The sequence below is a fragment of the Lontra canadensis genome, unplaced genomic scaffold (assembly GCF_010015895.1).
Source record: "Lontra canadensis isolate GAN:19392208 unplaced genomic scaffold, GSC_riverotter_1.0 scaffold38, whole genome shotgun sequence".
NCBI classification, from domain to species: Eukaryota; Metazoa; Chordata; class Mammalia; order Carnivora; family Mustelidae; genus Lontra; species Lontra canadensis.
The window spans coordinates 12,224,558-12,238,588 of NW_022631032.1; the positions used below are offsets into that span (position 1 = coordinate 12,224,558).

The 14,031-nt window shown below is 38.5% G+C and overlaps 1 protein-coding gene across 3 annotated transcripts in view; it reads right to left on the bottom strand.

Moving 5' to 3' along the window:
- PPP2R3A (protein phosphatase 2 regulatory subunit B''alpha) overlaps positions 1-14,031 on the bottom strand; it is a 213,593-nt gene that overhangs the window by 100,471 nt on the left and 99,091 nt on the right. For all 3 annotated transcript variants that reach the window (XM_032869638.1, XM_032869639.1, XM_032869641.1), the window contains one exon: positions 8,980-9,082. In XM_032869638.1, the coding sequence (XP_032725529.1) occupies positions 8,980-9,082 (103 nt within the window). The remainder of the gene's footprint in view (positions 1-8,979; positions 9,083-14,031) is intronic.

Below are 14,031 nucleotides of genomic sequence, written 5' to 3' on the forward strand. Positions count from 1 at the left end.
AACCATATGATCCTCTCAATAAATGCAGAAAAACATTTGATAAAGTACAGCATCCATTCTTGATTAAAAACCCTCAACAAATAGGGACAGAGGGAACATACATCAACGTAATAAAGGCCACGTATGAAAAACACACAGCTAGTAACATCTTCAATGGGGAAAAACTGAGAGCTTTTCCTTTATAGTCAGGAATAAGAAAGGATGTCTATTCTTATCACTGTTATTTAACACAGTACTAAAAGTCCTAGCCACAGCAATCACACAACAAAAAGAAGTAAAAGGCATCCAAACTGGCAAGGAAGAAGTCAAACTTTCACTATTTGCAGATGACATGATACTCTATGAGGAAAACCCAAAAGACTCCACCAAAAAATTGCTAGAATGGATATATGAATTCAGTAAAGCTGCAGGATACAAAATCAACACACAGAGATGTGTTGCATTTCTATGTATTGCCAATAATGAAGCAACAAAAAGAGAAATAAAAAAACCAATCCCATTTATAATTGTACCAAAAACCACAAGATACCTATGAATAAACCTAACTAAAGAGGTGAAAGATCTGTACCCTGGAAACTATAAAACACTGATGAAAGAAATTGAAGAGGACACAAAGAAATGAAAGATGTTCCATGCTCATGGATTTCCAGAGTTAATATTGTTAAAATGTCTATACTACCCAAAGCAATCTACACATTTAATGCAATCTGTATCAAAATACCACCAGAATTTTCCACAGAGCTAGAAACAAACAATTCTAAAATTTGTATGAAACTACAAAATACTCCCAATAGTTAAAGCAATCTAACAAGAAAAGCAAAGCTGGAGGCATCACAATTTCAGACTTCAAGTCATATTACAAAGCTGTAGTATGGTACTGGCTCAAAAACAGGCACATAGATCAGTGGAACAGAACAGAATATCCTGAAATGAACCCCAACTATATGGCTAATTAATCTTCGACAAAGCAGGAAAGGATGTCTAAATGGAAAAGAGACAGTCTCTTCAACAAATGGTGTTGGGAAAACTGGACAGCAACATGCAGAAGAATGAAACTGGACCACTTTCTTACTCCATACACATACATAAGTTAAAAATGGATGAAAGGCCTAAATGTGAGACAGGAAACCATCAAAATCCTAGAGAAGAACACAGGCAGTAACCTCTCGGACATAAGCTGTGGCAACTTTTTTTTTTTTTAATTTTTATTTATTTGACAGACAGAGATCACAAGTAGGCAGAGAGACGGGGGAAGCAGGCTCCCTGCTGAGCAGAGAGCCTGATGTGAGGCTCGATCCCAGTACCCTGAGACCATGACCTGAGCCGAAGGCAGAGGCTTGACACACTGAGCCACCCAAGTGGCCCCCTGCAACTTCTTATTATATATGTCTCTTGAGGCAAAGGAAACAAAAGCGAAAATGAACTACTGGGACTTCATAAGATTAAAAGCTTCTGCACAGGGGCGCCTGGGTGGCTCAGTGGGTTAAAGCCTCTGTCTTTGGCGCAGGTCATGATCCCAGCATCCTGAGATCAAGCCCTGCATTGGGCTCTTTTAACCAACTAACCCACTCAGGCACCCCTACTTACTGCCATTCTGTTAACTGTTTTCTGGCTTTTTTTTTTTTTTTGGTAATTCTTTGTTCTTCTTGTCTTGCTATCTTCCCTTGTCATTGGATGACTTTCAAGTTTATGGTCTTAAGTCCTAACATATTCTAAAAGCACTACATTTTAGTCTACCCCCCCCCCATGTTTTAAATGTATTTGATGTTGTATTTTACAACTTTTTATTTTGTGTATCCCTTAACTAATCATTGTATATATAGTTGATTTTACTACTTGTCTTTTAACCTTCATACTAGCTTTATAAGTGGTTGAGCCACTACCTTTACTGTATGTTTACTTTTACCAGTGAGATTTTTTCTTTCATAATTTTCTTCCAGTTATGGCATTCTCCCCCCACCCCCCAGCCCCCACTTCAAGAGGTCTTTTGAACAATTCTTGTAAGGCTGGTTTAGTAATGATAAACTTCTTCAACTTTTAATTGTCTGGGAAACTTTATCTCCTTCAATTCTGAAATATCCTTGCTAGGTAAAGTACTCTTGGTTGTGTTTTTTTTTTTTTTTCCTTTTCTTTTCTTGTAGCACTTAAAATATATCATGCCACTCACTTCTGGCCTGCAAAATTTTTGCAGAAAAATCAGCTCATAGTGTTATGGGTGTTCCCTTGTAGGTAACTAGCAGCTTTTCCCTTGCTGCTTTTAAGATTCTCTTTATCTCTAATTTTTGACATTTTAATTATTATGTGACTTGTGTGGACCTCATCTCTGTGGTTTCTGGACCTAGATGTCTGTTTTCTCCCCCAGGTTAAAGCAGCATTCAGTTATTTCTTCAACTATGTTTTCTGCTACTTTCTCCTTCTTATCCTTCTAGGACCCCTCTAATGCAAATGCTGGTATGCCTGATGTTATCTAAGAGGTCCCTTAAGCTATGCTCATTTATAATTTTTCATTCTGCTGTTTAGCTTGAATGATTTCCACTACCCTGTTTTGCAGATGATCGATCTATTCTTCTGCATCCTCTAAAGTTGCCGATTCCCTCTCGTGTGTTTTTCATTTATTGTTCTTCAGCTGATTGGTTCTTTTTAACATTTTCTATCTCCTGTTGAAGTTTTCACTGTGTTCATTCATTCTTCTCTATTTCAGTAAGCATTTTTATGACCATTATTTTGAACTCCCTATTAGATTGTTCTGGTTCTTTTTCTGAGGTTGTTTTCTGTCTTGTTCTTTCATTCCTATCTCCTCATTTTGTCTCTATTTGTTTCTATGTTTTAGGTAAATCGGCTACATCTGGTCATGAAGGAGTGGCCTTATGTAGAAAGCATCCTGTGGGGCCCAGAAGTAAAATCTCCCCTAATCACCAGAACCAGGTTCTCCAGGGGGGACTGTTTGTAGGCTGCATGTTCCCTTCTTTTGTGGCTGGGTCACCACTGCTGTGGGCCCCTATATAGGAGCAGTTTTTGGAGAATAAGTGTCCAGGTTTAAGACTACCCATTAGGTGTGGTGTAGTAGAAACTGCTTTGGAGGTTGGCAGCAGGCCTAGCCTAGGGTGCCTACTGGGTGTGGCACTGTGGGAACCATTTTGGAGAGGACCTGCTGGGGCAGGTTTGCAAGGCAACACCGGAATGGGGTGAGTGGTGCTAGCAAGGATGATGGAGTGTCAGGACTGGCACCTACTACACTGGGCCAGCTAGGCAGGAGGGCAAGAAAAATGGATCCTGCCACTGCTTCCATTCCTGGAGAAAGTTCCTACTTTCTTATTGGTCCAACATCATGTCCCTTGGGCATTCAAAGGAGAACTGACGTTAACTGACTTTTTTTTCTTTCTATCAATTGTAATCATGCCATATTTTAGTTTGCTTCAAGCTTAGATCACTTTTTTTTTTTTAAAGATTTTATTTATTTATTTCACAAACAGAGATCACAAGTAGGCAGAGAGTCAGGAAGAGAGAAAGGAGGAAGCAGGCTCCCTGCTGAGCAGAGAGCCTGATGTGGGACTCAATCCCAGGACCCTGGGATCATGACCTGAGCCGAAGGCAGAGGCTTTTAACCCACTAAACCACCCAGGCGCCCCTAGACTGTGACTGTTTTATACAGGTTTATTTTTTTCAATTTTCTTGGAGTTTTGAATTGCTTTTTTAAAACTTGTTTATATAGAGAATGCTGTGCTACAAGCATACCTTCCAGTTTCCCTGTTTCCAAATATGATAGTACTGCATAGAATAGTTTCATCCCTCCCTGTTCCCCTTTATGGAGAACTTGTTCCCAGAGAAATCCATCGCCTTTTCTATTCCAGACTGGCTGCCCTTCTGTTGCCATTTGAGGTCTTCCCTTCACTGATTCTTTGGATTGAATCCACTGTTCCATGGATTTTATGTATTCCTCTTTCTTCGTTTACTTAATTTTTTGGGAAGATTTATTTATTTTAGAGAGCAAGAAGAAGAGATGGAGAGAGCAGGCACATGTGCATGCATGTGTGGGGAAGGGGCAGAGGGAGACAGGATAAAGAATCCCAAGCAGACTCCACGCTGAGCATCGAGTCTGATTTGGGGCTCAATCCCACAACCCTGAGATCATGATGTGAGCCTAAACTAAGAGCCAGGCATTAGCCTACTGTGCCACAAGGTGTCCCTTGGTTTACTTAATTGGATACAGTATCTATTCCAGTAATTCTTTAGAAAATAGGGAGATAAACTTTCTGAGCCTTTAAATGCCTTTATTCTAATCTCATATCTGACTAATAGCTTAGCAGAATACTGGAAATCTGATTTCAAATCCATAACTCCTAGAGTTACTAATGAGAATCCAATACCACCCCAATTTTTGTTCTTATTAAAGGGACCTGGTTTTTCTCTCTGAAAGCTTTTAGTATCTTGTTTTCATGAGCATTTTTCTAAAATCTTTTGATGACATGTTTATGTATGTTTCTTTCTTTTACTCACTGTACTTGGCTTTTTTCAATCAAAAGACCTGTATTCTATATTATTTATTTAATTCTGTGGGCAGGACTAGAGGGAGCAGGAGAGTCTGGTGTGGGAGTGTCAAATTCTATTTTTTTAAAAAGATTTTATTTATTTATTTGGGAGAGAGAGTGAGTGTATGAGCAGGGGCAGGGGAGAGGGAGAAACACACTTCCTGCTGAGCAGGGAGCCTGATATAGGGCTTGATCCCAGGACCCCAAGGTTCCTGAGCGGAAGGTAGATCCTTAACTGACTGAGCCACCCAGGCACCCCTCAAATTATATTTTTGACTATATGCTGGTTACACAGGCATGTTCCCAAGGAAGGAAACAGGGATCCCAAAGAATCCTACTAGGTTCTAGCTCTTTGTACCCATCTTATCCCAGTCTCTTGAATTCTCCCCATTCTGTATTATTTCTGTGATGATTTCCTTCTCTCCCTCCTTTCTTCTCTAGACTTGTTAGTTGTCAAAATTCTTGAATTAGTTCTCTATGTTTCCTCCTTCCCTCCTTCTCCCTCTCTTTGGCTTTCTCTTCCTTCCTGTGAGGTATCCTAAACTTTAGTTTCCAGGACTTACAATGAAATTTCAGATTTTGGTACTTACATTTAAAAAAATTTTTTTAAAGTAGGCTCCATACTAGGTGTGGAGCTCAATGTGGGGCTTAAACTCACAACCCTGGAGATCAAGAGTAGGATGCTTAACCAACTGAGCCACCCAGGACTCCCCTACATTTTAAAATTCTAACAGCTCTTTCTGGTATTAGCTTTCTGTTTTCATAATATTCTATTCTTATTTTATATAATCTATCTGAATATAGTAATTACTATTTACAAAGACTTAATTTTTTAGAACAATTTTTAAAGAAAAATTGATAAGACTATATAGAGTTCCTATATACCCTACATTACATTAGCATCTGTTATAGTTAATAAATATTGACACATTATTATTATTACTATTATGAGAGACCATACTTTATTAACTTAGCTTTTGCCTAATATCTTTTTTCTGTTCTAGGATCCTACCCAGGACCTCATATTCCATCTAGCTGTCACATCTCCTTAGGTTCCTTTTGGCTCTACCAGTTTTGCAAACTTTCCTTTTTTTCTGATGACCTTGAGAGTTCTGAGGACTACTAGTCAGGTACTATCTAGGATATTTCTCTACTGGAATTAGTCTTAGCATGCATTATTGTTTGTTACTTTGTTTAGGCTTGTGAGTAAATGCCAGTACGCACTTTACTTTTGGAATTAAGTAGGAAGTCAACTGTTTCCATTGTTTTATATACCAAACTTCAAAGAATCCTCATTTCTAATACTTCCCATTAGAACTGCCAACCCTAACTTTACAGTTGCTCTGGGATCCTGCTAAGAGAATAGAGAAGAGTATCTCATTTCTCTACTGTAGTCCATACATAGCCCCTCATTCTGGGCTGTGGTTTCCTTAGTCTGTTTCTACTTTCTAGCTTTAAGAAATTGGAAATCTCTTGACATTAATTTTTTTCCATTCTTCTCTACCATTCCATTCATGTGTTAATTCCCTTTAAATTTCTAAATTTTCACTTTAGAGGAGTTTGGTAAAGAATGGGAGAAGAATGTATCTAGTATTCAGTCTGTCAGCTTTTACTTGACGACTCCATAAATCTACTTGTTAAAGAAAAATAAAATTCCTCCTATATAAAGTATAAATGTTTACTAACTCATAATTATAGTTTTGTTATTGTTTGTAATTCTTTTGATATGGATTTAATTTATATTCCTGTCCGTGATTTTATTAAAGCTTCTAATAAAACTCAGTCAGGAGTAGGGTCCCCAGAGGAAAAAGAATTTACCCATATGAACCTTTCATGAAGGGACTATGTCATGGGCAGGTGAAGGGAAAACACAAGGGAATAGTGAGGCACCAAGCACAAGCAACAGAAGGATACCCTTACAATCTCTAGAGACAGAGGGACAAGGCAGGGAATAGCATTATGGGAGTGAGGTAGGCACTCAAACTATGGAGAAGAGGCCATCCCTCAGAAGCTGTAGTATACAGATATAGTTGCTGTGCTGAAGTGGACTAGGGGAAAAATGCCCACTCCTAGCAGTACAATCCACTGGCCAGACTCAGCCAGAAGCTAGCCAGGGATGGGGACCCAAAAGATGCAGTTTGTAGGAGTCAGAGCAGGGCCAGAATGGATTGAGGGGTAAAGGTAAAGGGTGGATAGAGAGTTGTTATTAAAATCTAATGCTCTCAAACAGACATTTCTCCAAAGAGACATATAGATGGCCAAAAGACACATGAAAAGATGCTCAACATCATCAATCATCAGGGAAATGCTAGTAAAACCTAAGTGAGATATGGTCTCACACCTGTCAGAATGGCTAAAATAAAAAAGATAAGCAATAACAAATGTTGGTGAGGATGAAGGGAAAAGGGAACCTTCATGCACTATTGGTGGGAATGCAAACTGGTGCAGCCACTGTGGAAAACAGTATGGAGGTTCCTCAAAAAGTTAAAAACAGAACTACCATAGGATCCAGTAATTCAACTGCTGGGTATTTACCCAAAGAAAACAAAAACACTAATTCAAAAAGGTATATGCAGCATTATTTACAAATTATGGAAGCAGTCCCAGTGTCCATCAGTAGAAGAATGGATAAAAAAGAGATGGTATATATAAACAATGGAATATTATTCAGCCATAAAAAGAATGAATCTTCCCCTTGGAACTGCATGGATAGACTAGAGGGTATATTGCTAAGTGAAATAAGTCAGTCACAGAAAGACAAATAACATGATTTCACTCATGTGGAATTTTTAAAAAAAGATTTATTTATTTATTTTAAGAGAGAGAGCGAGCACGCACATACTAGACCAATGGGGTGGGGGATGCAGAGGGAGAGCGAGATTCCCAAACAGATTCTGTGTTGCTTGTGGAGCCCAAGTCAGGGCCCAATCCCAAAACCCAAGATCATGACCCAAGCTGAACTAAGAGTTGGACACTTAACCAACTGTCCCATCCAGGTGCTCCTCATATGTGGAATTTAAGAAACAAAACAAATGAACAAAGAAAAAAAAGAGACAAATAAAAGAGACAACTACAGAGAATAAACTGCCAGAGAAAAGGTAGGTCAGGGAGAGGTGAAACAGATAAAGACACTTAAGTTTACACTTACTGCGATGAGCACTGAGTATACAATTGCTGAATCACTATATTGTACACCTGAAACTAATATAACACTGTATGTTAACTATATGGAATTAAAGTGAAAAAAATAAAAAAAATCATGCAGCTTACAACAAAAACATAGTGTTTTAGAAATACAGTTCATATTGAATATTTGTGATTTGACAAAACATAAGTAGCAACAGGTAATGTTGGGTATTATTATGTATAATGATCCTAATTAAATGTAAAAGACTACTAAGTGTCCTCATTCTCATGAGTACTTTTTAAAGGGGAACAATAATATGTAGCATATGAATCTAAAGATAATCAGGGCCATCATGCAAGTTAAGACAAACTTGAAGACTATGAATGTAAAATAAATCATAAACATGGAAATTTGTTATTATAATTAAAAATCCATGTCATATTTATTAGACATAGAATAGTGGTAACCATTGGATGGCAGTGACTGGGAGGAACATGAAGAGCTTTGGGGGTACTGGTAAGGTTTCTTCATCTGGGTGCTAGTTACACAGATGTGCTCACATTGTGAAAATTCACTGATTGCTGGTACACTTATGATTTGTGTTTTTTGTGTGCATGTTATATTTCAACAAGAAAATTACCAAAAAAATGATGGTAGCCTTGAATACAACTAAAACAAAACCCAAACCATAAAACTATTGTCAATGTATTTTTCTCTCTTTAGGCATCCTCACTAACAAGTCAACAAGGATTTACTAGAACAGCTAAAACAATTATGAGCATTCAACAGACATGAAAGGCAAGCCTTAGCTTCAAGGAATCTGTGATCTGCTTAGGAAAACCAAATATTTAGACATGAAATTAAAAATATTAACAAGTAACATATCAGGCTATGAAGAATGCTATAGCAAAAACAGATCTGATACTGGCATGTAACTGATTTTTACTGGAAGGCCTAGATATAAATACTCCTCAAGTGCGCTCTTTCTGTTGGAGATAGGTCATCTGGGCCAAGTAGACCAAACTTCTGGTTTCAGAAGGTGTTTCAGTGTTTGCAGTGGCTGGGTAAGGCGGAGACTGAATAGTGCCCCCTCCTCTGCTTCAGTGGGACTAGCCCTGTTTTATCAGTTTAAAACTATGATTTCTGTGCTAATTTTCATTAAACAAAATGATTTTGTTCCTAAAACGACCTTGAAAACGACTATGCTAGAAATCTGACCCTAGATTTGTATATCTCGGTTGATGTATCTTACAGTGGAAAAAATTTTAAAAACCTCTGAAACTCTAAAAATAAAACCCATTTTTGGAAGGAAATAAAAATTACCTGAAGTAAAGGGATAAAATCCTCCTGTTCTAGAGAGTTGGAGCTGGGCTTTGCTAGAAGACAGATAAACTTGGAGGCATCATCATGATGGTCATTCAGCAACCTATAAAAGAGACAATTGCTTAGGAAGGTGGCTACTGTGAAAAATGTCTACAATATCAACAGTTGATAATTTCAGCCTCAACTGAAGGCCATTTAGGTCCAGAATCAGGTTCTCTCTTTTCAATGATTTTTTAAAAAGGGAATTTTTCCATGCTCTTGATTTGTCAAAGGGACACCTCCGTAAAAGCTCAACAAAATGGCTTATTATTTTTGTAAAATGCTTCTGGGGCTGACACCACAGAGTCAACTGAACTCAGGTATAAATACACTTGAGGGAGAATGCCTATTCAGGTTTGGCACAGGACATCCAGACCCAGAACTCCAGAGCTACCCACCAGCTAGCCAGGAGAGAATCCATCAGCTGGACTACTATGAACCACATAAAGCAAAAATGTCTGTTTGCCCAGGTTGGCAGACATATTCAGGGCCAAGCAGATAGGGGGCTTCTGAAATTAGATTTTGAAGGACCAGGCTGAAAAAAAAGAATGAATGCCCTTTTAAGTCTTTAAGCTTTAAGAATTCCTCATGTCCAGCTAATTACTGGACATTTCCACTTAGTAACGATACTCTGATAAAGTCAAAATAGCGATTGCTTCTTGGCCTTTTGGCTAACAAAGTCCAAATTCAAACAAAGTCCAATATTTGTAGCAAAGTCCAAATATTGAAACCAAAAATTTTTAATTTTTTTTTTTATTTTTTATAAACATATAATGTATTTTTATCCCCAGGGGTACAGGTCTATGAATCGCCAGGTTTACACACTTCACAGCGCTCACCATAGCACATACCTCCCCAATGTCCATAACCCACCACCCTCTTCCTACCCCCCCACCCCTGGCAACCCTCAGTTTGTTTTGTGAGATTAAGAGTCTCTTATGTCGAAACCAAATTTAAAAATCTTCCTTTCAAAGTCAGTCCTTTTCATGGACATGGATTTTTGTTAAAGGTGGTACCATCCTGAGTTATCTGGGTTTGAAATTTTGAGTCATTTTAAACCTATTTCTCTTCCTTATTTTCTCCACATCCCATTAGTCCCCACATTTTCTTTTTTTCTTTTCTTTTTTTTAAGATTTTATTTATTTATTTGACAGGGAGAGATCACAAGCAGGCAGAGGCAGGCAGAGAGAGAGGAGGAAGCAGGCTCCCTGCTGAGCAAAGAGCCCGATGCGATGAGGGGCTCGATCCCAGGACCCTGAGATCATGACCTGAGCTGAAGGCAGCGGCTTAACCCACTGAGCCACCCAGGCGTCCCGAGTCTCCACATTTTCTTGATCTTCTTCTTTACTCACATATTGAATGCTAATTGTGTGCCACATACTATGTCTGGAGCTTACAGTCTAGCGAGAGTGCTACACTAATAAGATGATACTACTATGTGACAGCCACGACACCACGACATGGGTGTCTCTGAAGGCCACAGGAGGTCAGAGAGATTCCCAAAAAGGGGAAGCAGGAAAGAAGGGTGCTGTGGGTCAAGAGGGTTGCATGGACAAATGTGTGAGACTGCATGGAATATTTTGGTACTTACAAATACGGGGATGGTAAGAGAAGGGGACATAAGCATGTAGGATTGGATACTGCAGGTCCTTTTATGTTAGGTCAGGGAGCCTGGACTTTAGCCTACTCACAGGAAAATTTTAACTTGGACAGTGACAAGACCAGATGTGCTTTTCAGAAATATCAAGCAAGAATCCAACCAACCTGAGCACAGGTAGTGGCAGTGGGAGATGAAGAGAAAGGGGGCAAATCTGGTTGAAATGGAAAGGACATGGTAATTGATGGGTGTGGAGGAGTAAAAGGAAGGGAAAAGTCCAAGACTCCCAGGTTTCTAGCTTGGAGCTCTAAGTGCTTGGAATACAAGATTGGAATTATGAGTCCTCAGGAATATTTCCTCAAAATGTTTTATTGAACCATTCGCTATTTTCTATTTCTAGTGTACCTTAAAGTCTGGGATCATACTACTTCATGCTGACACTGACAGAAGGGAAAAGGGTCAAAATAGAGTTCAGTGTTCATCCAACCTTAAAACATAGACAATTCATTACAAAACATCTTTTGATTATACAATTTCCCTTTTCAAAAATGTTCACTAGCTCTCTACCACTTATATGAGTAAGCCTAAATGCCTAAGTTGAGCATTTGAGGCCTTCTGTAATTAGGTGGGAGCCTGCCTACCTACCTATCTTACTATTTTGCAAAAGGAAACTTCCACTCCAGGCAGCTGGCCTGATCTACTCTTCTCTAAGTAAGTCATGTACATTCTTGCCTCTCTGCTATTTCTCATGCAATTCTGCTCTCTTAGAATACCACCGTCCCCCTAATAAATCCACCTCTTCAAAAAGCCTTCTCTCAGAACTAAATTCTTTACTGATCTTTGTACTGTTTAATTTATGTGTATTATATATACCACTGTACTGTTAGTTTTCTTTTGTTTTTCTGGCACCTAAAGGGCAGACACAGTTATAAATAGGTCTTTTCTTCCTTAGCACCCAGCACAGTGGCTTTCATACAGAGGATTCTCAAAAAATGTTTGTGATTTAACAGATATATACTTAAACTGACTTCATTTGTGATTATTAAAGCTACAGTATAATTTGTGTATTAATTCTCCTTATCATTCTTTAACACACTCAAGGCCCCTAGAATTAAATATATATACATTTTAAAAAAAGATTAGTATGTAATAAGTGCTGGAAAATGATCAGAATAAAACAGTGGGGGAGATTTTTGGAAAGGAGCACTTTTATAAAGAAAGGATGGCACAGATGAGAGATACTCAGAAGAAAAAGGCAAATCAAGAATAGCTCTTTCCTATCAGAAGCATAAGAAAGAAAGAAAAGGTGAATTACGATTTTCAGCCAATGATAGTGGCTGGTGAACTCTATATGGAAGAGAAAAGGAGAAAAATAAAAGTTGTGAAAGCTGAAGAAGGTAAACATAGCTATTGTAAACTGTTTTCTTCCAGAGCTCTTAAAACAAAATATTGTTTTGTCAATAGGCAAATGAAATGCTAACATTAAAATAAAAGAGAAAATAAGGCATAAAGAAGCTGGAAAATATTACTGTTTGAGAGGAGTTCTGCCACTAGGAACTCAAAAAGGCTGTGGACCTATGTCTTACCCACCCGCCCCCCCCCAAAATGTCCAGACTGAAAGAAAATAGATGTCAGAGTATAGACAAGAAATAGGCAATGGGGCAGGGGAATGAGGGAGAGCAGGGGCAGGGGAACAAGAGCCTAAGAGGTTTGTCTTCAAACAATTAGGGAGAGGGCTAAGGAGCCTCCAACCCATGAGCACTGGGATAGCAGGGAAATTATTTCTTATTATTTGGTGACTTTTACCTTTGACTTTACTTTTCAAGATTATATAGAGCCTATTACTGGAGCAGGTCAGCTTGTGTATGTATATACCAATATGTGTAGTTCTGTGTTTATCTGCCAGTTATTTTTTATATTTGAAAATTTAATGTACTATACTTGTGCCCAAGTCATTTTATGCAAAGGTTAAAATTTATTAAAAAATTACAAAAATAAATACTATCTTCTTCAAGGTCAATATGATAACTCAAACCATCATGCCTATGAGTTGCTTAGTCTTCCCAAATAGCCATACTAGGGTCTACTTTAAAGCACCCTTACTCTTATTTTATTTTTTAATTTATTATTTTTTGAAGATTTCATTTGCTTATTTGACACAGAGAGAGAGAGAGAGAGTACAAGCAGGGGGAGCAGCAGACACAGGGAGAGGGAAAAGCAGGCTCCCTGCTGACTAGGGAGCCCAATGTGGGACTTGATCCCAGGACCCTGAGATCATGACCTAAGCAGAAGGCAGACACTTAACCAATTGAGCCACCCAGGCGCCCCATAAAGCACCTTGCTTTTGAAAGGCATTTTAAAAACCAAGAAACAGACTCTTAATTATAGAGAACAAACTTATGGTTACCAGGGGGGAGGTGGGTGGAGGATGGGTGAAATGGGTGATGGGGATTAAGGAGTACACGTGTTGTGATGAGCACAGGCCGTCATATGGAAGTGTTGGATCACTATATTGTATACCTGAAACTAATATTACAGTGTTTGTTAACTAACTGGAATTGAAATAAAAATTAAACTAAACTAAAAAAGACATCTTAAGAGCATAGAAAGGAGATCCCACGAGAGGGCGCTCCAACCATTTTAGTATGGGACCATAAGCTAAAGCTTCAATATAAATACACACTTAACTATTCATAGAAATTTTTTCCAAATGAGAAAAAAGACAGGGACAGTTGCCCACGCTATATGACTTCATAAGCAGTTTCCTGTAGTTACCTAAAATGAAGACTTGTGCTTCATGTCTTTTTTCCTCTTTCGCCTTTTGCAGAAATATCTTTTCTCGAGAGATAAAATTAAGATGATCCATCTCAATAAAAGAACACAGTGATTGTGGTGGCTGCTGCTGCTCTGCCCAGCAAAGCAAATGTCCACCCTAAGTCAGTGACTTACGGACTAAAGACACTCCCCTCCCCAGGCTGTTATTCTAATATTATGCCATTTAGCTGCAGGTACATCAAGTTGATTAAGTTTTCCTTTGCTATAGTCAGCCTCAGGCTCTCAATTGTAGGGTCCTAGAATATTCAAAATAACTTAAAATATAAGTAGTTACAGTCTTCTTTTTGGGTTTAATCCCTTATAGAACAAGACTACTTTCTTTTTTTCAATCTCCCAGCTTGTTCAAGGTTTTCTCTTAAACAATTGTTGAGAATTCCAACTCACTTCTTGCTGCTTTCAAGCCTGTTAGATGACCAATAATTCTAATCTCAATGGCTAAAGACACCTCTGACAAGAGCTGTGCTGTATCTCTATTGTTTCTTCCCCTGGTTCATACTCCAGCTAAGGCCTTTTCATGGCCTGACACCTACTGGGGTTAAAGAAGCTAGTGGAATAAAAGTTAGAACATGTATACATTTCAA